The 24,513-nt window shown below is 45.8% G+C and overlaps 2 protein-coding genes across 6 annotated transcripts in view; one reads left to right on the forward strand and one right to left on the reverse strand.

Moving 5' to 3' along the window:
• Window positions 1-17,137, forward strand: part of LOC134909216 (serine/threonine-protein kinase SBK1-like) — a 40,274-nt gene extending 23,137 nt beyond the window's left edge. The window contains exons 2-4 of the mRNA XM_063915869.1: window positions 9,295-9,437; window positions 9,542-9,744; window positions 16,439-17,137. Of these exons, the coding sequence (XP_063771939.1) occupies window positions 9,295-9,437; window positions 9,542-9,744; window positions 16,439-16,984 (892 nt within the window). The 3' untranslated portion in view covers window positions 16,985-17,137. The remainder of the gene's footprint in view (window positions 1-9,294; window positions 9,438-9,541; window positions 9,745-16,438) is intronic.
• The window catches only part of LOC134908966 (protein eva-1 homolog C-like), a 600,054-nt gene that overhangs the window by 346,932 nt on the left and 228,609 nt on the right, over window positions 1-24,513 (reverse strand). The window lies entirely within an intron of this gene.

Consider the following 24,513-nt stretch of genomic DNA (forward strand, 5'->3'; position numbering starts at 1 on the left):
CCCCGCTAAATATACTAAGATTAAATGCAATGGAACACTGACAAATAGTATATTTGTTTGTAACTTTTGTATCACCAGAACTAAAGAGAAAAAAATATCTTGAAGTTTCAATCTCACAATTAATACCACGACTGGAATCTCAGGACGCAGCCTCGGATAACAATCGCGGCCATGTTTTTAGGCACCAGTAAGCTTAAGCTCAGATCCGGACATCTCGGTCCAGTAAATCTGCGTCTGACGACACAGACCCTGGAACCGTCACGCCTACAAAACAAGGGTGGCACGCCCCCATGTCAGCCTCCCCCCAAACGCCGCAACATGCTGACAGGGGGCCGCAAGCGATATCCCAAAACCCTTGTGAACATGTGCAGACCTACAACCATCGGATTTCTTGGTAAACCATCGGGTTTACGTGCATTTCTGAATTGGGCCCACAGACGCTTAATCGCCTACATACTCTGACGGAGGGACCTGTTTAAAGTCCTATTGCTTATTTATGTGTCTATTAATACTTGAGTCTGTTTTATTATTGTGTTTATTTTTAATAGTAAACTGCTGCAGTGTAAAAGGGGTAATTCAGATCTGATCGCAGCAGCAAATTTGTTAGCAGTTTGGCAAAACCATGAGGGTAATTCAGACCTGATCGCTAGGCTGCGTTTTCACACAGCCTGCAATCAGGTCCGAACTGCGCATGCGTATTCACCGCAATGCGCAGGCGCAACATACCGCAGCTACGGGGATTGATGCATAGCGATGGGATGGTGCGAAAAAAGCAATCGCACAGGTGATCGCAAGGCGACTGAAATGAAGAGGGCATTTGTGGGTGGCAACTGACAGTTTTCAGGGAGTGTCTGGAAAAACGCAGGCGTGTCCAAGCGTTTGCAGGGCGGGTGTTTGACGTCAATTCCGGTCCCAGACAGGCTGAAGTGATCGCAGCGGCTGAGTAAGTTCTGGGTTGCACAGAAATTGCACAAAATCAGTTTGTGCAGCTCTGCTACACATGTGATCGCACACTTGCACAGCTACAATACACTCCCCCAGTGGGCGGTGACTATCCGATCGCAGGGCTGCTAAAATCGCTGCCCAGCGATCAGGTCTGAATTACCCCCCATGTGCACTGCAGGGGGGCAGATATAACATGTGCAGAAACCGTTAGATATGGGTGGGGTGTGTTCAATCTGAAATCTAAATTGCAGTGTAAAAATAAAGCAGCCAGTATTTACCCTGCACAGAAACAAAATAACCCACCCAAATCTAACTCTCTCTGCAAATATTACATCTACCCCCCCTGCAGTGCACTATGGCCCTCATTCCGAGTTGTTCACTCGCTAGCTGCTTTTAGCAGCATTGCACACGCTAGGCCACCGCCCTCTGGGAGTGTATCTTAGCTTAGCAGAAGTGCGAACGAAAGATTAGCAGAATTGCTCGAAAATCTTTTCCTGCAGTTTCTGAGTAGCTCCAGACCTACTCCTAGATTGCGATCACTGCAGACTGTTTGGTTCCTGATTTGACGTCACAAACACGCCCTGCATTCAGCCAGCCACTCCCCTGTTTCTCCAGCCACTCCTGCATTTTAGCCTGACACGCCTGCGTTTTTTAGCACACTCCCGGAAAACGGTCTGTTTCCGCCCAGATACACCCACTTCCTGTCAATCACACTACGATCAGCAGAGCGACTGAAAAGCGTCGCTCGCCCCTGTGTAAAATTGCTTAGTTTTGTGTGAAAGTACTTGGCGCGTGCGCCCTGCGGCCCATACGCATGCGCAGAACAGACGGTTTTTAGCCTGATCGCTATGCTGCGAAAAACGGCAGCGAACGATCAACTCGGAATGAGGGCCCAGATTTTGTCCAACTGCTAACAAATTTGCTGCTGCGATCAACTCTGAATTACCCCCGATAAGGTTAATGGAATTGGAAGATACAAAATTAAACAAGTATCAAAAGTTTGCCCAAAAGGGCTGATACCAGAGAACAATAGCTGGCAGTCAATAGGTCAAGTAATGCAAACACCATACCAAACAAGTTATGGAAATACTGTATGTACATTATACCCTATTCAGCATCAGTTGCTGTTTTGCTAAATTAGCAAAACTGCTTGCGATCGCATGCTGGGGGCTGCCCAGCATGCAATTGGCCGCCAGTGATGTGATAGCAGCCTGGCTGCGAAGACAGGTGCAAGTCAGCCATCTTACCTTACAGCAGAAATGTATATTCCAACATAATAATGCTACTACTCAGGTGAGATGTTAGTCTGAGAGGTTTCTGTGTGGGGCAGAACAGTGCCAGGCGGGGAAGACAGACCTGGTCTATAGTCACTGTACTAGTGACTGATTTACATGAAGAGCTTACAATCTATAGTAACAATACAGGCTTGGTCCCCTCCCTGTCACCCACTGGGACCTGCCAGGCTCCACACAGTCCATTCACACCTTGTCCCATCACAATAGATTCTTCACACACCGGTGACTTCCAGTTGAACCCTTCATTTGCAATGTAATAGAGTTTTCATGGGATTCCATGGTACTGTACCTGGACAGGGAGTCACCTTCACCCCAGGCTGAGCTCCTCCATAAAAGATAGATGTGGCTCATTCCTCACACACTCACTCTCCTTGTATTCTGATTGAACACTGTCCTCAAGAGGTGCCCCTAATTCCACCACAAAGTGTGTGGAGATCCGACCCTCTAGGTGCTGGCTTCCCCTCACTGTATTGGACTACAGCTATTCTGTGACCCTCAGGGATAACTTAATGTCCAGCTCACTCCTTCTGCCCAGGTGAGTCCTCAGCCCATGGTTTATCCTACTGGGGGTATGTTTGTTGGGTGCAGTGCCTTCAGAGGTTGCTGCTATATAATTAGTACTGTAATTAATCAAACTTTTTATACATACGAAAATAATTGGTTCCACTAGTGTTTTGTTGTTCGGTCTGCATGGTATTTATTTGATTTTTCAGTGCATCATTAAGAACCTAAACTAAAACATTTGAATAAGCCCTATATAGTGTGTGTTCTCTGTACTAATAGAAGGCATTTTATATTATTTAAGGCATGTTGTATTTGTTTGTGCATGTTCTTGTAGATAGACTAAAACGTTGAACTGACTATAAGGTCTGTGTTGTGAATTGTTCTGTAAACGATCCATAAGCGCTGCCTGTTTTCTTCATATATTTGGACTCTGCATGACCTAGGAGGACACCAATTCTGCAAATTGTGGCATGCTGATTTCTCTATGTGAGATATATATATTATTATATATATTCTAAGTATTGTACCTGTATACTGTAACAGGATGGCTTTTTCTATTAAATACGTGCATTGCATTTTTTCCCCTAACTGCTGGAATGCTGGTTCTCTTTTTCATGTGCCCTTGGTGGGTTCAGTTTGCCGGCTGTCGGGATCCCGGCGCACAGTATACCGGTGCCGGAATCCCAACAGCCGGCATACCGACACTTTATCTCCCTCTTGGGGGTCCACGACCCCCCTGCAGAGAGAATAAATAGCGTGGCGAGTGCAGCGAGTCCGCAAGGGGCTCATTTGCGCTCGCCACACTGTCGGTATGCCGGCGGTCAGGATTCTGGCGCTGGTATGCTGGTTGCCGGGAGCTCGGCCGCCGGCATAAAATACTACACCCCCCTTGGTGGAGCCGAGAAAGCTATACATATTTCAGCACTGTGACGGAGCACATTTTTGTGGATACTGAAGGTACTGTATGTGTAATTTTGTACAAATTATCTACTGGGGTAATTCAGAGTTGATCGCAGCAGCAAATTTGTTAGCAGATGGGCAAAACCATGAGGGTCATTCCGACCCATTCGCACGCAGCGGTTCTTCGCTGCAGTGCAAACAGGTCAGCACTGCGGCTGCGCGGCACCCGCATTGCGCACGAGCGTCGTTACCCATCAACGGCAGTCGCCGGGCAACGACGCCAGGACAGAAGAAATCGATTGCAGGCCCGATTATCAAGAAGATTGACAGCGGGAAGGAGGATTGGGGAGTCTACTCACCGTTTCCCGGGCGTGGTAAGGCGAATGCAGGCATTTCCAGGCGCTTGGAGGGCGGATGTCTGACGTCACAGCCAGGACCTTCATCGCTGGATCCGTCGCACTGGGAAAGTAGGCGTAGGGCTGGTCTTGTTTTCCATGAAACTTGTTTAGCATAGCAGGGCTGCACAAGCAATCGCAGCCCTGCTATGCTAAAATACACTCCCCCATAGGCGGCGTCGGGTTGATCGCACGAGCAGCAAAAAGTTGCTACATGTGATCAACTCGGAATGACCACCCATGTGCACTGCAGGGGGGGGGGGGGGGGGGGGGCAGATATAACATGTGCAGAGAGAGTTAGATTTGGGTATGTCATATTGTTTCTGTGCAGGGTAAATACTGGCTGCTTTATTTTTACACTGCAATTTAGATTTCAGTTTGAACACACCCCACCCAAATCTAACTCTCTCTCCACATGTTATATCTGCCCCCCTGCAGTGCACATGGGGGGTAATTCCAAGTTGATCGCAGCAGGAAATTTTTTAGCAGTTGGGCAAAACCATGTGCACTGCAGGGGGAACAGCTATAACATGTGCAGAGAGAGATAGATTTGGGTGTGGTGTGTTCAATCTGCAATCTAAATTGCAGTGTAAAAATAAAGCAGCCAGTATGTACCCTGCACAGAAACAAAATAACCCACCCAAATCTAACTCTCTCTGCAAATGTTATATCTGCCCCCCCCTGCAGTGCACATGGTTTTGCCCAACTGCTAACAAATTTGCTGCTGTGATCAACTCTGAATTAGGCCCTAAGTATTTTATATATATATATATATATATATATATATATATATATATATGAGATGCGGCTACAGTACCGGCAGTCGGGGTCCCGGACGTCACCATGCTGACGATGGAATCCCGCCTGACGGTGGAATCCCGGCACCGCAGGCTTTTCTTCCTCTATGGGTGTCCACAATACCCATAGAGGGAGAATATAACCTGTGGCGAGTGCAGCGAACCGGTAAGGGGCATTTTAGCGCTATCCCCGTTGCCAGCTTCCGGGATCCCAGCTGCCTGTTTTTCATACTGATGCTATTATATATATATATATATATATATATATATATATAAAAAATCAGTGACATGCGGTAAGGTGGGGCAAAGCCTTTCTTGTCATACTAACATATAAGCCGGAGTTTTGCCTATATAAAGTACTAGCTGTAGTACCCGGCGATGCCCGTGATTTTAAGAATGTCTTTTTACAAAAATAAATGTAAATATTAAACACACAGTATAAATAACATTGTAGATAGCTGAATACCAGTGCTTCGCTACGGGATGAGGATGGTAAATTAGAATGATAGTTGTTCATTAATTTACGTTGGTTGGAGATCTAGTATATAGGCATATCTTGCTTCCCTGACGCACTTTGTGTAGTGGTCGGGCCCCTTTTTGGTCCCTCAAGGGACCCTGCTCTTCCCACTATACAACTCTCAGTCTGTGGCTTCCTGTTGCCTCCATTCCCCTCCTCACATCATGTCAGTGCCCCTGTGAAATTATCGACTTATTCACAGTTTATTATATAGCACAGCACATTATGTATCTCCTGATATACTCTGTGCTGCTGGGGGACCGTGCTACTTCCACTATATAACTCTGTGTGTGGGTTTGTGCTACCTGCATTCCTTTCCTCACATCATGTCACTGGCCCTGTCAAATACAGCCCTGTCATCACTGACATAACATGCATGTCCTGATATAGTCTGTGCTGCTGCCTCACCCCTAGGGGTGCTAGTGGTGTTACCCCCACAGTGTTTGTTCCCAGAGTGTAAGTCATATGTGTACCAAGTTTGTTGTAAATTGCTGCAGGCATTCCAAAGTTATGCGGTCTCCTGAAATACTCAGTGCTGCTGCCTCACCCCTAGGGGTGCTAGGGGTGTCTACCCCCCACAGTGTTTGTTCCCAGATTGTAAGGCATATGTGTACCAAGCTTGTTGTAAATTGGTCCAGGCATTCAGTAGTTATGCTGTCTCCAATAATACTCTGTGCTGCTGTCTCTCACCCCTAGGGGTGCTAGGGATTCCTAATTGTTTTAGTTGCCTCCGCCGTGTTTTAATACGCTTGTATGTCAGATTTCACGATCTTTGCTTGTAAACTGTGGATTTGTATAGAAATACAGACAGAAGGACAAATATCTTCTTTGTATTATCCTAATTATTTTTATAGTCAATACTCTGGAGTTAATGTCTATGACAGGTGCCTGTCTTTTCCACACATCTCTGATCAAAAGTCACCAAATTTCCAGCAGTATATACTGCTGCACCTGTGTATAATACCCACATGTATATACTGCTGCACCTGTGTGTAATGCCCACATGTATATACTGATGCACCTGTGTATAATGCCCACATGTATATACTGCTGCACCTGTGTGTAATGCCCACATGTATATACTGCTGCACCTGTGTATAATGCCCTCATGTATATACTGCTGCACCTGTGTATAATGCCCACATGTATTTACTGCTGCACCCGTGTGTAATGCCCACATGGATATACCGCTACACCTGTGTGTAATGCCCACATGTATATACTGCTACACCTGTGTGTAATGCCCACATGTATATACTGCTGCACCTGTGTGTAATGCCCACATGTATATACTGCTGCACCTGTGTATAATGCCCACATGTATATACTGCTGCAATTGTGTATAATGCCCACATGTATATACTGCTGCACCTGTGTATAATGCCCACATGTATATACTGCTGCACCTGTGTGTAATGCCCACAAGTATATACTGCTGCACCTGTGTGTAATGCCCACATGTATATACTGCTGCACCTGTGTATAATGCCCACATGTATATACTGCTGCACCTGTGTGTAATGCCCACATGTATATACTGCTGCACCTGTGTGTAATGCCCACATGTATATACTGCTGCACCTGTGTATAATGCCCACATGTATATACTGCTGCACCTGTGTGTAATGCCCACATGTATATACTGCTGCACCTGTGTATAATGCCCACATGTATATACTGCTGCAATTGTGTATAATGCCCACATGTATATACTGCTGCACCTGTGTATAATGCCCACATGTATATACTGCTGCACCTGTGTATAATACCCACATGTATATACTGCTGCACCTGTGTGTAATGCCCACATGTATATACTGATGCACCTGTGTATAATGCCCACATGTATATACTGCTGCACCTGTGTGTAATGCCCACATGTATATACTGCTGCACCTGTGTATAATCCCCACATGTACATACTGCTGCACCTGTGTGTAATGCCCATATGTATATACTGCTGCACCTGTGTATAATGCCCACATGTATTTACTGCTGCACCTGTGTGTAATGCCCACATGTATATACCGCTACACCTGTGTGTAATGCCCACATGTATATACCGCTGCACCTGTGTGTAATGCCCACATGTATATACTGCTGCACCTGTGTGGAATGCCCACATGTATATACTGCTGCACCTGTGTATAATGCCCACATGTATCTACTGCTGCAATTGTGTATAATGCCCACATGTATATACTGCTGCACCTGTGTATAATGCCCACATGTATATACTGCTGCACCTGTGTGTAATGCCCACAAGTATATACTGCTGCACCTGTGTGTAATGCCCACATGTATATACTGCTGCACCTGTGTATAATGCCCACATGTATATACTGCTGCACCTGTGTGTAATGCCCACATGTATATACTGCTGCACCTGTGTGTAATGCCCACATGTATATACTGCTGCACCTGTGTATAATGCCCACATGTATATACTGCTGCACCTGTGTGTAATGCCCACATGTATATACTGCTGCACCTGTGTGTAATGCCCACATGTATATACTGCTGCACCTGTGTGTAATGCCCACATGTATATACTGCTGCCCCTGTGTGTAATGCCCACATGTATATACTGCTGCACCTGTGTATAATGCCCACATGTATTTACTGCTGCACCTGTGTGTAATGCCCACATGTATATACCGCTACACCTGTGTGTAATGCCCACATGTATATACCGCTGCACCGGTGTGTAATGCCCACATGTATATACTGCTGCACCTGTGTATAATGCCCACATGTATATACTGCTGCAATTGTGTATAATGCCCACATGTATATACTGCTGCACCTGTGTATAATGCCCACATGTATATACTGCTGCACCTGTGAGTAATGCCCACATGTATATACTGCTGCACCTGTGTGTAATGCCCACATGTATATACTGCTGTACCTGTGTATAATGCCCACATGTATATACTGCTGCACCTGTGTGTAATGCCCACATGTATATACTGATGCACCTGTGTATAATGCCCACATGTATATACTGCTGCACCTGTGTGTAATGCCCACATGTATATACCGCCACACCTGTGTGTAATGCCCACATGTATATATGTATGTGGTTCAAAAGTTTTGACTAGATCATCATTGTACCAGTCATGTGTGATGAGGTGGTAAATGTGGTGGTGATTTTGACATTTTGGGAAAGTTTTCTGTCAGAAATATCAGTCATACAGTATGGGCTCATTTATCAATGAGTGATCAATTTTACTGTAAGTGATAACTTGCACCAGCCAATCAGCTCCTAACTTCCATGTCACAGGCTGTGTTTGAAAAATGACAGTTAGGAGCTGATTGGCTGGTGCAATTTATCACTCACAGTGAAATGTATCACTCATTGATAAATAAGGGCAATAGTGAGGCAGTGATGTGCTGTTCCCCTGTGAGTAGTGTCTGTGCGAGAGCTGATACTATTTACACATGTGGAGTGATACAGGTGTGGCTCTGTGATTAGGTTCAAATTACCGTTGGAAGTAGATCAGACCTGAGGTGTGCAGTCGACTATCTTTTATACTAGATTGTCAAAATTGACTTGCCTGCACAGTCTATCTAGGCTTGCAATGCCGACCGCGCAGGACCGCGCATCAGCATCGAATCGGGATCGCAAGGTGACTTTCCACTTGCAATCTGCACTAACTTTTCTTACGATTTTGACTATAAAATCAAAATCGTGGGAAAATATCTCACCGTGTGTACACACCATCAGTGTACCACACCATTCATATATATATATATATATATATATATATATATATATATATATATATATAGATAGATAGATAGATAGATAGATAGATAGATAGATACACACAGGATAAATAAATGTGTGTCCACGTATGTGCATATATAATATATCATCTTTAGAAATGAGTTTTCCATTTAACTGACCTCTGAATATATAAATCTTGGCTCTTCAGGAGAGGACAGATGCCACCCGTTTCCAAAATGCTAATAATTCATGCTCAGGTAACACAGGAGGTTTCTGACCACTACAACATCATCAAGCGGCTGGGTCAGGGGACCTTTGGGAAGGTTCTGCTTGCGCAAGACAAGAAAACAGGTATGCAAGCAATGACTATAGACTGGAGGTCGTAGACTACAGACTATTATACCATACCATGGTAACATACCATACCATACCATTTTCTTAACCCTTATGTTTAGGAGAACCTGTGGCCATCAAGCTGGTGAGGAAAGACAGAATCGCGCTGAAAGATTTTGTCAAAGAGCTTTCCATATCAATTTCTCTCTCCGGCTACCATGGGATCATAGCCACCTACCCGATGTTCTATAACACTATGGACTACTACATCATGACCCAGGAGCTGGCGACTGCAGGGACCCTCCATCACCTTATCAAAGCCAAGGTAAGAGGGACCAGTGTACCAGAAGACCCCATTGAAGGGTCTATTCATGAAGCAGTGAAAAGTGGAGAAGTGAGACAGTGGAGGAGTTGCCCATGGCAACCAATCAGCTGCTCTGTATAATTTTATAGTAAGCAAATTATAGATGTTACTTCAACGCTGACTGGTTGCCATAGGCAACTTCTCCACTGGTTCACTTCTCCACTTTTTTCACAGCTTCATGAATAGACCTCTTAGTCTGTTTACACATAGCTGGGTGCCCTGCCTTATTCTCAGGGGTGGTATTTGATATGCCGGCTGTCGGGATCCCGGCCCTCAGCATACTGGCACAGAAATCCTGACAGCCGGCATACCGACAACTATTCTCCCTCTTGGGGGGTCCACGACGCCCCTGGAGGGGGAATAAATATTGTTGTCACAAGGGGCTCTTTTGCGCTAGCCCGGCTGCCGGCATCCCGTAGTAGACCCATTCTCAGTGGTCCAGTATACTCCCCAGTATGAAAGTGAGTGGTGATTTTTCTTACAAACGAAAAAAAATAGGTTTTTTTTTCATGGAAATACAAAAAGAATAAAGATGGTGTTTCAAATGGAGAGTCGGCACTGCAACAGAATGTATAGCTAGCCTTCATATACACTTGTTAGCTAAATAAAAAGTATTCACAGCTAGATAAATCTTTTGGGAAGTTTATTTTTTTTTTTTTAACAGAGAACTGTTATACCCCTTTTTGGCCGCAAGCAATAACCCGGGTTATTGCACATGAGCGCACAGCAACCTTGGGTTGCGGCATAGTCTGAAAGGGGCCAGTTGAAATAATCCTGGTCGAGTGACCCAGTATTTCAACTCAGGTGGCGAACAGGGTTAACCACGTGTTCAACCTGGCTCACGGTGTGGTATGAACGGGTGAGCCGGGTCAATTCAAGATGGCACCCGTTCACAACATAGGAAGAGGCGGCACTTGGAGATCATTTCATCTCCAAGAGTCACCTCTGCACGTATCGGCGGTAACGTCACCAACCTGGCATATTACTGGATCGGTCCGTCTTGTCTGAAAGGTGTCTTGCCTTGTCGCACCTGGTAAAGACCTGTGCACCTGAGTTTGTCTCATAGTATTCTCCTTTCTCTAACGTCCTAGTGGATGCTGGGGACTCCGTCAGGACCATGGGGAATAGCGGCTCCGCAGGAGACAGGGCACAAAAGCAAGCTTTTAGGATCACATGGTGTGTACTGGCTCCTCCCCCTATGACCCTCCTCCAAGCCTCAGTTAGGTTTTTGTGCCCGTCCGAGAAGGGTGCAATCTAGGTGGCTCTCTTAAAGAGTTGCTTAGAAAAAGTTTTTAGGTTCTTTATTTTCAGTGAGTCCTGCTGGCAACAGGCTCACTGCATCGAGGGACTTAGGGGAGAGAATTTCAACTCACCTGCGTGCAGGATGGATTGGATTCTTAGGCTACTGGACACCATTAGCTTCAGAGGGAGTCGGAACACAGGTCTCGCCCTGGGGTTCGTCCCGGAGCCGCGCCGCCGACCCCCTTGCAGATGCTGAAGATTGAAGAGGTCCGGAACCAGGCGGCAGAAGACTTTTCAGTCTTCCTCAGGTAGCGCACAGCACTGCAGCTGTGCGCCATTGTCTGTCAGCACACTTCCCACAGCGATCACGGAGGGTGCAGGGCGCGGGGGGGGGCGCCCTGGCAGCAATGTAGAATACCTGTATGGCGAAAAATACATCACATATAGCCCTTGAGGCTATATGGATGTATTTAACCCCTGCCAGACTTCACAATCTCCGGAGAAGAAGCCCGCCGAAAAGGGGGCGGGGCCTATTCTCCTCAGCACACAGCGCCATTTTCCCTCACAGAAAGGCTGAGGGGAAGGCTCCCAGGCTCTCCCATGCACTGCACTACAGAAACAGGGTTAAAACAGAGAGGGGGGGCACTGATTTGGCGATATACATATATATTAAATGCTATATGGGAGGAACACTTATATAAGGGTTGTCCCTGTATAATTATAGCATTTTGGTGTGTGCTGGCAAACTCTCCCTCTGTCTCCCCAAAGGGCTAGTGGGTCCTGTCCTCTATCAGAGCATTCCCTATGTGTGTGCTGTATGTCGGTACGTGTGTGTCGACATGTATGAGGAAAATGTTGGTGAGGAGGCGGAGCAAATTGCCTGTAATGGTGATGTCACTCTCTAGGGAGTCAACACCGGAATGGATGGCTTACTTATGGAATTACGTGATAATGTCAACACGCTGCAAGTGGGTTGACGACATGAGACGGCCGGCGAACAAATTAGTACCGGTCCAGGCGTCTCAGACACCGTCAGGGGCTTGTAAAAACGCCCATTTACCTCAGTCGGTCGACATAGACCCAGACACGGACACTGATTTCAGTGTCGACGGTGAAGAAACAAACGTATTTTCCTTTAGGGCCACACGTTAAGGGCAATGAAGGAGGTGTTACATATTTCTGATACTCCAAGTACCACAAAGAAGGGTATTATGTGTGAGGTGAAAAAACTACCTGTAGTTTTTCCTGAATCAGATAAATGAAATGAAGTGTGTGATGATGCGTGGGTTTCCCCCGATAGAAAATTATTGGCGGTATACCCTTTCCCGCCAGAAGTTAAGGCGCATTGGGAAACACCCCTCAGGGTGGATAAGGCGCTCACATGCTTATCAGAAAAATATCCTAAAAAGTATACACACACATGCTGGTGTTATACTGTGACCAGCGATCGCCTCAGCCTGGATGTGCAGAGCTGAGGTGGCTTGGTCGGATTCCCTGACTAAAAATATTGATACCCTTGACAGGGACAGTATTTTATTGACTATAGAGCATTTAAAGGATGCATTTCTATATATACGAGATGCGCAGAGGGATATTTGCACTCTGGCATCAAGAGTAAATGCGATGTCCATATCTGCAAGAAGATGTTTATGGACACGACAGTGGTCAGGGGATGCAGATTCCAAACGGCACAAAGATGTATTGCCGTATAAAAGGGGAGGAGTTATTTGGGGTCGGTCCATGGGACCTGGTGGCCACGGCAACTGCTGGAAGATCCACCGTTTTTTACCCTAAGTCACATCTCTGCAGAAAAAGACACCGTCTTTTCAGCCTCAGTCTTTTCGTCCCTATAAGATATCTGCCCAGGGATAGAGGAAAGGGAAGAAGACTGCAGCAGGCAGCCCATTCCCAGTAACAGAAGCCCTCCACCGCTTCTACTAAGTTCTCAGCATGACGCTGGGACCGTACAGGACCCCTGGATCCTACAAGTAGTATCAAAGGGGCACAGATTGGAATGTCGAGGCGTTTCCCCCCTCGCAGGTTCCTGTAGTCTGCTGTACCAATGTCCCCCTCCGACAGGGAGGCAGTATTGAAAACAATTCACAAGCTGTATTCCCAGCAGGTGATAATAAAATTACCCCTCCTACAACAAGGAAAGGGGTATTGTTCCACACTATAGGGTGGTACTGAAGCCAGAAGGCTAGGTGAGACCGATTCTAAATCTGAAAAATTTGAACACTTACAAGGGTTCAAATCCAGATGGAGTCACTCAGAGCAGTGATAGCGAACTGGGAACAAGGGGACTATATGGTGTCCCGGGACATCAGGGATGCTTACCTCCATGTCCCAAAATTTGTTTTTCTCACCAAGGGTACCTCAGGTTCGTGGTACAGAACTGTCACTATCAGTTTCAGACGATGCCGTTGGAGTGTCCAAGGCACCCCGGGTCTTTACCAAGGTAATGACCGAAATGAGGATTCGTCTTCAAAGAAAATGGACGACCTCCTGACAAGAACAAGGTCCAGAGAACAGTTGGAGGTCGGAGTAGCACTATCTCAAGTAGTTCTACGACAGCACGGGTGGATTCTAAATATTCCAAAACCGCAGTTGTTCCGACGACACGTCTGCTGGTCCTAGGGATGATTCTGGACACAGTCCAGGAAAAGGGTGTTTCTCCCAGAGGAGAAAGCCAGGGAGTTATCCGAGCTAATCGGGATCCTCCTAAAACCAGGAAAAGTGTCAGTGCATCATTGCACAAGAGTCCTGGTAAAAAATGGTGGCTTATTAAGAAGCGCTTACATTCGGCAGATTTCACGCAAGAACTCTTCAGTGGGATCTGCTGGACAAATGGTCCGGATCGCATCTTCAGATGCATCAGCGGATAACCCTATATCCAAGGACAAGGGTGTCTCTCTTGTGGTGATTACAGAGTGCTCATCTTCTAGAGGGCCGCAGATTCGGCATTCAGGATTGGATGCTGGTATCCACGGAGGCCAGCCTGAGAGGCTGGGGAGCAGTCACACAGGGAAAAAATTTCCAGGGAGTGTGATCAAGTCTGGAGAATTCTCTCCACATAAATATACTGGAGCTAAGAGCAAATTTGTAATGCTATAAGCTTAGCAAGGCCTCTGCTTCAAGGTCAGCCGGTATTGATCCAGTGGGATAACATCACGGCAGTCGCCCACGTAAACAGATAGGGCGGCACAAGAAGCAGGAGGGCAGTGGTCAAAACTGCAAGGATTTTTCGCTAGACGGAAAATCATGTGATAGCACTGTCAGCAGTGTTCATTCCGGGAGTGGACGACTGGGAAGCAGACTTCCTCAGCAGGCACGACCTCCACCCGGAAGAGTGGGAACTTCATCGGGAAGTTTTCCGCATGATTGTGAACCGTTGGGAAAGACCAAAGGTGGAAATGATGGCGTCCCGCCCGAACAAAAAACGGGACAGGTATTGCGCCAGGTCACGAGACCTTCAGGCGATAGCTGTGGACGTCCTGGTAACACCGTGGGTGTAACAGTCGGTGTATGTGTTCCCTCTTCTGCTTCTCATAACCAAGGTATTGAGAATTATAAGACGTAGAGGAGTAAGAACTATACTCGTGGCTCCGGATTGGCCAAGAGGGACTTGGTACCCGGAACTTCAAGAGATGCTCACAGAGGACTAATGGCCTCGGGAGCTAAGATGGGATTTGCTTTCAGCAAGAACCATGTCTGTTCCAAGAGGAACCGTGGCATCTGCCTCTAAGAAAGGACCTGCTCCAGCAGGGACCTTGTCTGTTCCAAGACTTACCGCGACTGCGTTTGACGGCATGGCGGTTGAACGCCGGATCCTAAGGGAAAAGGCATTCCGGAAGAGGTCATACCTACCCTGGTCAAAGCCAGGAAGGAGGTGACCGCACAACGTTATCACCACATGTGGTGAAAATATGTTGCGTGGGTGAGGCCAGGAAGGCCCCACGAAAAAATTTCAACTAGGTCGATTTCTGCACTTCCTGAAAACAGGAGTGTCTATGAGCCTCAAATTGGGGTCCATTAAGGTTCAAGTTTCGGCCCTGTAGATTTTCTTCCAGAAAAAATTGGCTTCAATTCCTGAAGTCCAGACGTTTGTCAAGGGAGTATTGCATATACAGCCCCTTGTGTGCCTCCAGTGGCACCGTGGGATCTCAACGTAGTGTTGGGATTCCTCAAATCATATTGGTTTGAACCGATCAAATCTGTGGATTTGAAATATCTCACATGGAAAGGGACCATGTTGTGGCCCTGGCCTCGGCCAGGCGATTGTCAGAATTGGGGGCTTTGTCTTTAAAAAAAAAAAAAAAAGCTCATATTTGTTTTTCCATTCGGACAGGGCAGAACTGCGGACTCGTCCCCAGTTTCTTCCTAAGGTGGTGTCAGCGTTTCGCCTGAAACAACATATTGTGGTGCCTGCGGCTACTAGGGACTTGGAGGACTCCAAGTTGCTAGACGTTGTCGGGGCCCTAAAAATAGATATATATATATATATATATATATATATTTCCAGGACGGCTGGAGTCAGAAAGTCTGACTTGCTGTTTATATTGTATGCACCCCAAAAGATGGGTGCTCCTGCTTCTAAGCAGACTATTGCTCGTTGGATTTGTAGTACAATTCAGCTTGCACAGTCTGTGGCAGGCCTGCCACAGCCAAAATCTGTCAATGCCCATTCCACAAGGAAGGTGGGCTCATCTTGGGCGGATGCCCGAGGGGGTCTCGGCTTTAAAATTTTGCCGAGCAGCTACGTGGTCAGGGGGGAACACGTTTGTAAAATTCTACAAATTTGATACCCTGGCTGAGGAGGACCTGGAGTTCTCTCATTCGGTGCTGCAGAGTCACCCGCACTCTCCCGCCCGTTTGGGAGCTTTGGTATAATCCCCATGGTCCTGACGGAGTCCCCAGCATCCACTAGGACGTTAGAGAAAATAAGATTTTACTTACCGATAAATCTATTTCTCGTAGTCCGTAGTGGATGCTGGGCGCCCATCCCAAGTGCGGATTGTCTGCATTACTTGTACATAGTTATTGTTACAAAAATCGGGTTATTATTGTTGTGAGCCATCTTTTTTAGAGGCTACTTCATTGTTATCATACTGTTAACTGGGTTCAGATCACAAGTTGTACGGTGTGATTGGTGTGGCTGGTTTGGGTCTTACCCGGGATTCAAGATCCTTCCTTATTGTGTACGCTCGTCCGGGCACAGTACCTAACTGAGGCTTGGAGGAGGGTCATAGGGGGAGGAGCCAGTACACACCATGTGATCCTAAAAGCTTGCTTTTGTGCCCTGTCTCCTGCGGAGCCGCTATTCCCCATGGTCCTGACGGAGTCCCCAGCATCCACTACGGACTACGAGAAATAGATTTATCGGTAAGTAAAATCTTATTTTCTCCCTTTGCAGGTCGGCATTCCCGAGGACGCAGTAAAGCGCTGCGCGGCACAGCTCTCCACAGCTCTGGATTACGTGCATGGTAGAGGATTGGTGCACATGGACCTGAAGCCTGACAACGTGTTTCTTATGGACAGAGACTGCTATAACATCAAACTGGGCGACTTTGGCTTAACTAGGAAAGCGGGCAGTTTTGTATCATCGAAGTCGAACATTATCCCCTATATGTCCCCAGAGATGTGCGACGTGAAGCAGAACGAGTTCCTAATACTTTCTCCCAGTGTAGATACCTGGGCCCTTGGCGTTCTCCTGTACATTGCATTAACAGGATACATGCCCTGGAAGAAAGCTGTAGAGATGGACACGAGGTACCAGGTCTATATGCACTGGCAGAAGCATGTAGGCCTCATTCCTCCACCAGTGTTCTGGCAGAAGTTTACAAGAGAAGCCTTAGACATGTTTAATAATCTCCTTTCACGGAATTGTTCTGCCCGGCCATCCGTTCTTTGTGTGCTGAACTATCTTCATTATCCTTGGAAGATTCAACACCATTACTGAGATGAGGCTGAGGCTGTAGGAGAGGAGGTGAATGGAAGGACTACTAGCACTAGGAGTTTGTAATCATATGGGACCTGGAGACCAATACAGCAAATCATGGAATGGAACCCTTCTGTCCTGGTGGACCTGGAAGAAAGTTGTACACAGACTCTGAAGACCCTATGAAACAACCTCTAGACCAGGCATGTCAAACTCGTGGCCCAACAACTATTGTGAAACTACAAGACCAAGCATGCTTTGCCAGCATACCTTCCACTGTTCAGCTGGTAAAGCATGCTGGGACTTGTAGTTTCACAACAGCTGGATGACATGGGTTTGACATGCCTGCTCTAGACAGATAATAAAAGAGATCTTGGTGTCCAGATTCCCAGAGTTGACAATGCAAGGTTAAGCCAACTTGAGCTTCTATTTCTGCTATCCTGACCATTGGTCAGAATTTCATTGTTTCCCATTACACTGGAAGATTCTTACATTGCAGCTCATACTTTACAGTAATCTCCGGGTACTCTGCAGCTGGGCAAGCCATCCATCTTACCCTCCCCGCAGACATGGCTGTATATAATACCTACTGAGATATGTTTAGAGATTTATATAATGTTGCTAATTTCTAATAGGCCCTACACACTTGCCGATGTTTCCAATTCAACGATTAACGTCAATTATCGTCCAAACTGGCTTGCTATGCCGAGCGAGGCAAAACCAACGTTGAACGACCGTGGGGACGCGCATGATTCATTGTTGGTGCACACGTACTGAGCGATATGAATGATTTATCGTTCATTACTGAACGAGATCGTTCATATCGCCCACACACATCGGCAAGTGTGTAGGGCCCTTTAGTTTCTGGTTCTCCATTTCTTACACCAACAACCAGCTGGGCCTTGTCTCTTATGGTAATATAAACACAAACTATAGTTATTATTCTGTCGCTTCCCCTTTGCTTTAAGTTATAACGCTAATGAACTTAGCACACCAGTAATGTATATATTCTACCAATAACTGAAACGATATTTTAGGTGTATATAAAATAACTGCTCTTAAGAAACAACATTTATAATGATATTGTAACTTGTGCTTAAGACATACAGGGGTTAATCTATCAAGCAGTTAAAACAGTTGAGAAGTTGCCCATAGCAACCATTCAGCTGCTACCTATCATTTTATAGAATGTACTTGCAAGAAAAAGAATGCAACTTCAAAGCTGATCGGTTACTATGGGTAACTGCTCCACTGGTCCACATCTCCAATTTTTTCACTGCTTGGTACATCAACCTCACAGTGTCAAGGGTTATTGATTGGGCCACTCTAAGTGGTCGTCAATACGTAAATAATATAGAAACATTCCTGTTGTCCAGTCTTGCAGGCCAGATGTCATTTGATCCATCTATCTATCTATCTATCTATCTATCTATCTATCTATCTATCTATCTATCTATCTATCTATCTATCAAATAGCTAATATCTTGCTAATTACCTAATATCTATCTCATATCTACCTTGTATCTACCTATATGACATCTAAGTGCGACTCAGACACATCCACCGACTTAAAATACGGGCTCCTTGCGTCTGACGTCGCCACTACATCCACCTCTGACTCAGGTCCAAAATGTATAGCAGGAGGTAGCCACAGGGTAATTATTTAATGCTTTTTTTATTCTGATTAAAAAATAAATGTACTGGTTTTCCAGGAAGCTAAAAAAGAGACTGATCTACATTCACATTGATAGAATATATACAGTAGGATTTGTTGGAACCTGATTTCACAAAAACAGTGTTTCCTAGCTCAATCCGTAAGACACTCTAATAGTCCAGGTCTTAAGAAAAGCCATGCTTGGGAACAGGTAGCTTATATTGTGCCTCTATCATGTTGCTGTGAACATCTGTGCTCATGCATAGATACCTATTAAATCTGGGCTGTTAATCTGGCCACACATCTAAAGATCATCTGTCCAACCACTCGACTAGTTGATTGGTTGGGACACAAATCTGGTAATGACATTCACCCATTTGTTCCCAAACACTGAAAACAGACAAATCAGGTCCTTCAGACAAGTTGGTTAAATTAAATCCATCCAATTGTCATTTGTTGCCATACATTACTAGATTGGGTCAGGGACTGAGGGTCGACAGCACAAAGGTCGACACACCTTAGGTCGACGCCAATTGGTCGACACACCTTAGGTCGACGTGGACAAAAGGTCGACATGGGCAAAAGGTCGACAGGAACAAGGTCGACATGGAAAAAGGTCGACATGAGTTTATGTTTTTTTGGTGTCATTTTCTTCGTAGAGTGACCGGGAACCCCAATTAGTGCACCGCGTTCGCTCGCCATGCTTCGGGCATGGTGCCTTCGCTCCGCTACCGCTTCACTCGGCACACTTTACCGTTCCAATCATAGTCCACGTGGATCGTTAAGTATGAAAAGGTTCAAAAAAAGAAAAAAATCGTGAAAAACTCATGTCGACCTTTTTCCATGTCGACCTTGTTCCTGTCGACCTTTTGTCCATGTCGACCTTTTGTCCATGTCGACCTTTGTGCTGTCGACCTGGAGTACGGATACCTACTAGATTTTGGTCCCAACCAGCCAACTAGTCGGATGAAGCGGCATCACTAGTGGGTGCAGACAGCCGCGGGTGACGCCATTAGAGGGGTTGACACTAAAAAGGATGGAAGCCGGGATTGGGAGCTGCACGATAACATCACAATGCAGCGGCCGGCTCCTGGTTACTGAGGAGGAGTTGGCCCTGCAGTAAGAAGGATTTCCCTCTCCCCTGCTGCAGGACATTCTCTATAATCACTTCATAATAGACATATTGGTTTACATGTAATCATACATTTTGATGCATATTGCATAATATGATCTTACTGTGAGTTATAGGAGAGGAGGTGAAGTAGGAGTAAATACATTTAGGCTGCGCATATGATATTGTAATATACTGGTATAATTTTCAATTTACTAGTTGTGTATGTTACTGCTCTTGCCATTACATTCAGCGATATACGGAAATTCGGATTATTAACATCAGTGCAAAAAGTATTACTAAGGATTCTGTATGGTCTGGCATGGCAGGAGGTACATGGGGGGGGGGGGGGGGGGTGACACCGTGAGTTACTGCACTAGGTTACACCAATCCTAGTGATGCCAGTGGTTGGTTAGTTGTTCAGATCATCTTGTGTGGCCATCTTTAGGGATCCTTAAGGACAGTGGGGCACAGTGGTGCAAGTAGAAATATTTTCTTAGTGGTACTGAGTGACGAAAAATGGGCGTGGTCATGTGTTGTGAGGGGCATGGCCACATGCTGCTAGTGGGAGTGGCTACATGACACTAGCGGCGTGGCCACACGACAGCCCACCCCCCCTTTTTTTTTTTAACTGGAGGCAAGGCTACAAATATATAGTAATGCATCCAGTATAATAGAAATATATAGTGATACCTCCAGTATAATAGAAATATATAGTGATACCTCCAGTATAATAGAAATATATAGTGATACCTCCAGTATAATAGAAATATATAGTAATGCCCCCAATTTAATAACAACATATAGTAATGCCTCCATTATAACAGGAAAATACAACGGCTGTCGCACTCCCAGTAACTCTGACAAACTGGGAGGAGCCGTCATGCTGCCAAGCACCATGGTCTTGTTGCTTTGTGGCACATTATAATTGTAATAATGGCAAAGTGTGTGGCAGGTGGTATTGAGTACCCGCTGCCAAATTCTTAAGTGTACTCCGTACCCGAGCGTACCCGCATACTTGCACCGCTGGTGGGGCAGATGTATTAAGCCTGGAGAAGTAATAAAGCAGTGATAAGTGCAAGGTGATAACACACCAGCCAATCAGCTCCTAACTGTAAATTTACATATTGGAGCTGATTGGCTGGTGCTTTATCACCTGGCACTTATCGCTGGTTTATTACTTCTCCAGGATTAATACATCTGCCCCAGTGTTTGGGAAGCACCGCCTTAAACCAAATATTTGCTTCATTGTCTTCTGTATGTTTTTTTTATTGTGGTAAGTCAGGCATTCCCAACCTCGGTCCTCAAGGCACACTAACAGTCCTGGTTTAAGCGTCCCAGGTAAAAGAGATAATATGGTCACCCTACATACAGATATGGACACAGAACACAGGTTGAAGCCATGGTTTCAGTAATTTTCCAAATCTCCAATTTCTGCTGCGTCCCCTATGCATACATCCAGGGCTTCATGCAAGCACCACCAGAAAGCAGGTGTTTTCGGGGGTATCCCAAGAATATTTCATAATAAATATGCTCCTTTGTAATATTATTTATTTGCCTTTCTAAAAATACATTTTCCAGGTAAAGTACTAAATTTCATTGCATTACCTCCTCACAGCCTCTAGATGGTGCTATCCTTTTACAATATGACCTCAATAAGAACACTGACAACAGCAGTCAACAAAATATACAGCAGCATTAAAAGATCCCAAAACAGCAATCTGCCCCATTAAATCAACTTAATCCGAAATGTTTTTATGAATTAACTTGTAATGTCTTAAACCAGTGCCAGGTCAATAACTGCATAGTTTCATGTTACTAAAACCCCTTTCACACCGCAGCTTTAACCCGGTAAATTGCCGATTATTAAGCCTTCCAAAACGGTTCTAGCTGCGGTGTGAAAGGGCCACCTTGAATTTACCGTTTTCAAAATACTGGTATTTTGAAACGGTTAAAAAGCAGGGTCCTACACGGTTCAGACCCGTTTCATTGTGCAGCGTGAAAGGCTCAGAAACGGTATTTCCAAACCACAGAAGGTGATTGGCTGTCTCCATGCGTGATGTCACCAGGCAGAAGCAGGAAATAAACTGGAGGAAACACATGAGAGTGAAGGGAGCGTTTTATTATACAGAATACAGTTTAAAATGGCAAATTGGAGTGATGAGGAGGTTAGGGAGCTGCTTAGGATCAGAGGGGATGAAGAAATATGTAGACAAATCACTGGGACAGTGAAGGATGCAGTAATCTACAAAAACATGGTAAAGATGCTTGAAGCTGCTGGGTTCCATCGTACGACAAGCCAAATTATTAATAATTAATAATAATGTGTGGGCCAGAAAAGTCCATTTACAATGACAACCACTGTTTTCTATGGGTGAAACGGGTTCAGTGTGAAAGGTATCAAAACGGTAATGAAATGGTAATATACTGGTTACAACATGCGATGTGAAGGGGGTTTAACTGCTCAGACCCGTTTTAAGAAACGTTTTAAAAGCAGGGTTTGCGATGTGAAAGCAGCTTAATAGTATATACTTATATGTTATGAGCTATATGGTGGTGGATGAGGAAATCACTGATGCACCTGTGACGCTGACAATGCATTACGGTGGTAACGCAGCGATATCTGGCATCTGTATTCAATATGGCAGTCTGTGTGACTTAAAGTGCCCAATAACAATCCAATTATAACTGTCTGGGAATTATCGTCAGTTGGGGAACTGTTGTGGGCACAGGTGGCGCGGCGCTGGAGGTGAGGGGAACTGGGCACTTCTCTTTAAAAAACATAGTGGAGGTCTCTTCTCTGCATCCCCCATGTGTTGGACTGCACATGCTCAGAAGGGGCCCCCTCTCTGATCTTTTCAGTACCAAGCAGGGGAGCCAGGGAGGTTACATTGGCATTATCTGGCCAAAGGTCAGCACTGTCAGCCTGTGCGTGTGGTGCAATATGGCCACCCACTCATGCCAAGTGGCAGATCAAACTGTGTCACTGCGTGAGGCCAGCCTTAATAATGTCAGCAGGCTTGCATGGAGTTTGTATGTCCTCCCGATAACTGCATGCTCCACTGGAATTTCCAGGAGATGCCCAAATTTGGGGTAGTTCTCCCGGCTCCCAGGAGAGCAGACCAAGCTATCGCATCCTGCCCACTTCTCCAGTGAATCGCGTCATCATGGGCCGGACTCCAACAATGTAATACAGCGAATTGCAGCATTACATCACAGGGTCATGATCGGCAACACATTAGGTGGACATAGGTATTGGGGGAGGGTGCAGCCACCGGTCGAGGCGCAGGTACATCCGCTTGTGGTTTATGTTCCTATGCTGCACGCAGTTGGTAAGTAGTGGCACACGCCGCGGTGGGTGTGGTTGTGACATCAGTGGGAGAGCCTAATCTGCACCCCTTTATCTGCCCTCTCTCAGCACCCCTGTACAGGGGTTGCCCCGTGACTCACAGAACCACAACCCCTTCCCTTCCATCTGGAATATTCCTTCCTATATGTCCATATCCCTCTAACTAAAACCCCTCAGACATTCTAAACAAAACTCCCAATGTAAAGTAAATAAAATTTGCATACAACACCTTGGTACCTCCTGAACACTGCAGTCCTATGCAACTGCCTAGTTGTCCTATACAGTATACAGGCTAAGGGAGATATTAGTTAGTGGGATTACCCCGAATGTGAATGCCTGAGAGTGGACTGAACCTCACAGCTCCATGAGCTGCAAGATAAAGTCTGCAAGAAAATGGCAAAATCGGGGGTTCATGTGTGGGAAAATCCCAATGATTTTGCAATGATTTTGCAGTTTACGCACCTGAAACCTTGATTTTAGGTGCGTGAAAATATTCGTTATGGCAAAACTTACCGTTGATAACGTTATTTCTCCTAAGTTCACAGGATCCACAGGATAACATTGGGATAGGATGACGCGACGGCGGATTTGCACCAATCGGTCAAAGCTTTCGGCCTCCCAGCATGCAACGGACCCGTCCATATATCCCGCCTCTGGCTCAGGCAAATCAGTTGATTTTCCAAAGCTCAAGGCAGGAGCATCATAGAGAGCCCTAATCAGGCAAGAAGAACACACATGCACACCCTTCCGTACAAGAAGGAAGAGGTTAGTGAGTAAAAGGATCCTCAAATCAGGTGCGTCAGGGTGGGATCCCTGTGGACTTAGGAGAAATAACGTTATTAACGGTAAGTTTTACCATACCTAAAATTTCTCCGGCAGGGTCCACAGGTTATCCACAGGATAACACTGGGATGTCCCAAAGCAATGGGGAAGCTCCTGATTGGACAGGAGAATCCTTCGCCCGAATTCAGCGTCCTGAGAGGCAAAGGTATCAAAGGCATAATGTCTAATGAATGTGTTAATGGAGACCATGTGGCTACCTAACATATCTATTCTCCTGAAGCACCAAGTTGTGCTGCCCATAATGGACCTACCTTACGAGTAGAATGAGCAGAGACATTAGCCAAAACAGGGAGATCAGCTTGAGAGTATGCTTCTGAAATTTTCATCCAAAGCCACTTTGCCAGTGCCTGCTTATCAGCAGGCCATCCTCTCTTGTGAAATCCGTAGAGAACGAAGAGAGTGTCTGTCTTTCTGATGGCACTGCTACGATCCACGTAGATCCTTAAAGCACGGACTACGTCCAACGATGCATCTCCAGTAGAAAGGTCCGGCCCCTGGAAGGCCGAGACTACAATTTCTTCGTTAAGGTGGAATTTACACACCACTTTAGGAAGATACCCAGATTTGGTTCTAGGAACTGCTCTATCTGGATA

Source organism: Pseudophryne corroboree, chromosome 4, assembly GCF_028390025.1.
Source record: "Pseudophryne corroboree isolate aPseCor3 chromosome 4, aPseCor3.hap2, whole genome shotgun sequence".
NCBI lineage: Eukaryota > Metazoa > Chordata > Amphibia > Anura > Myobatrachidae > Pseudophryne > Pseudophryne corroboree.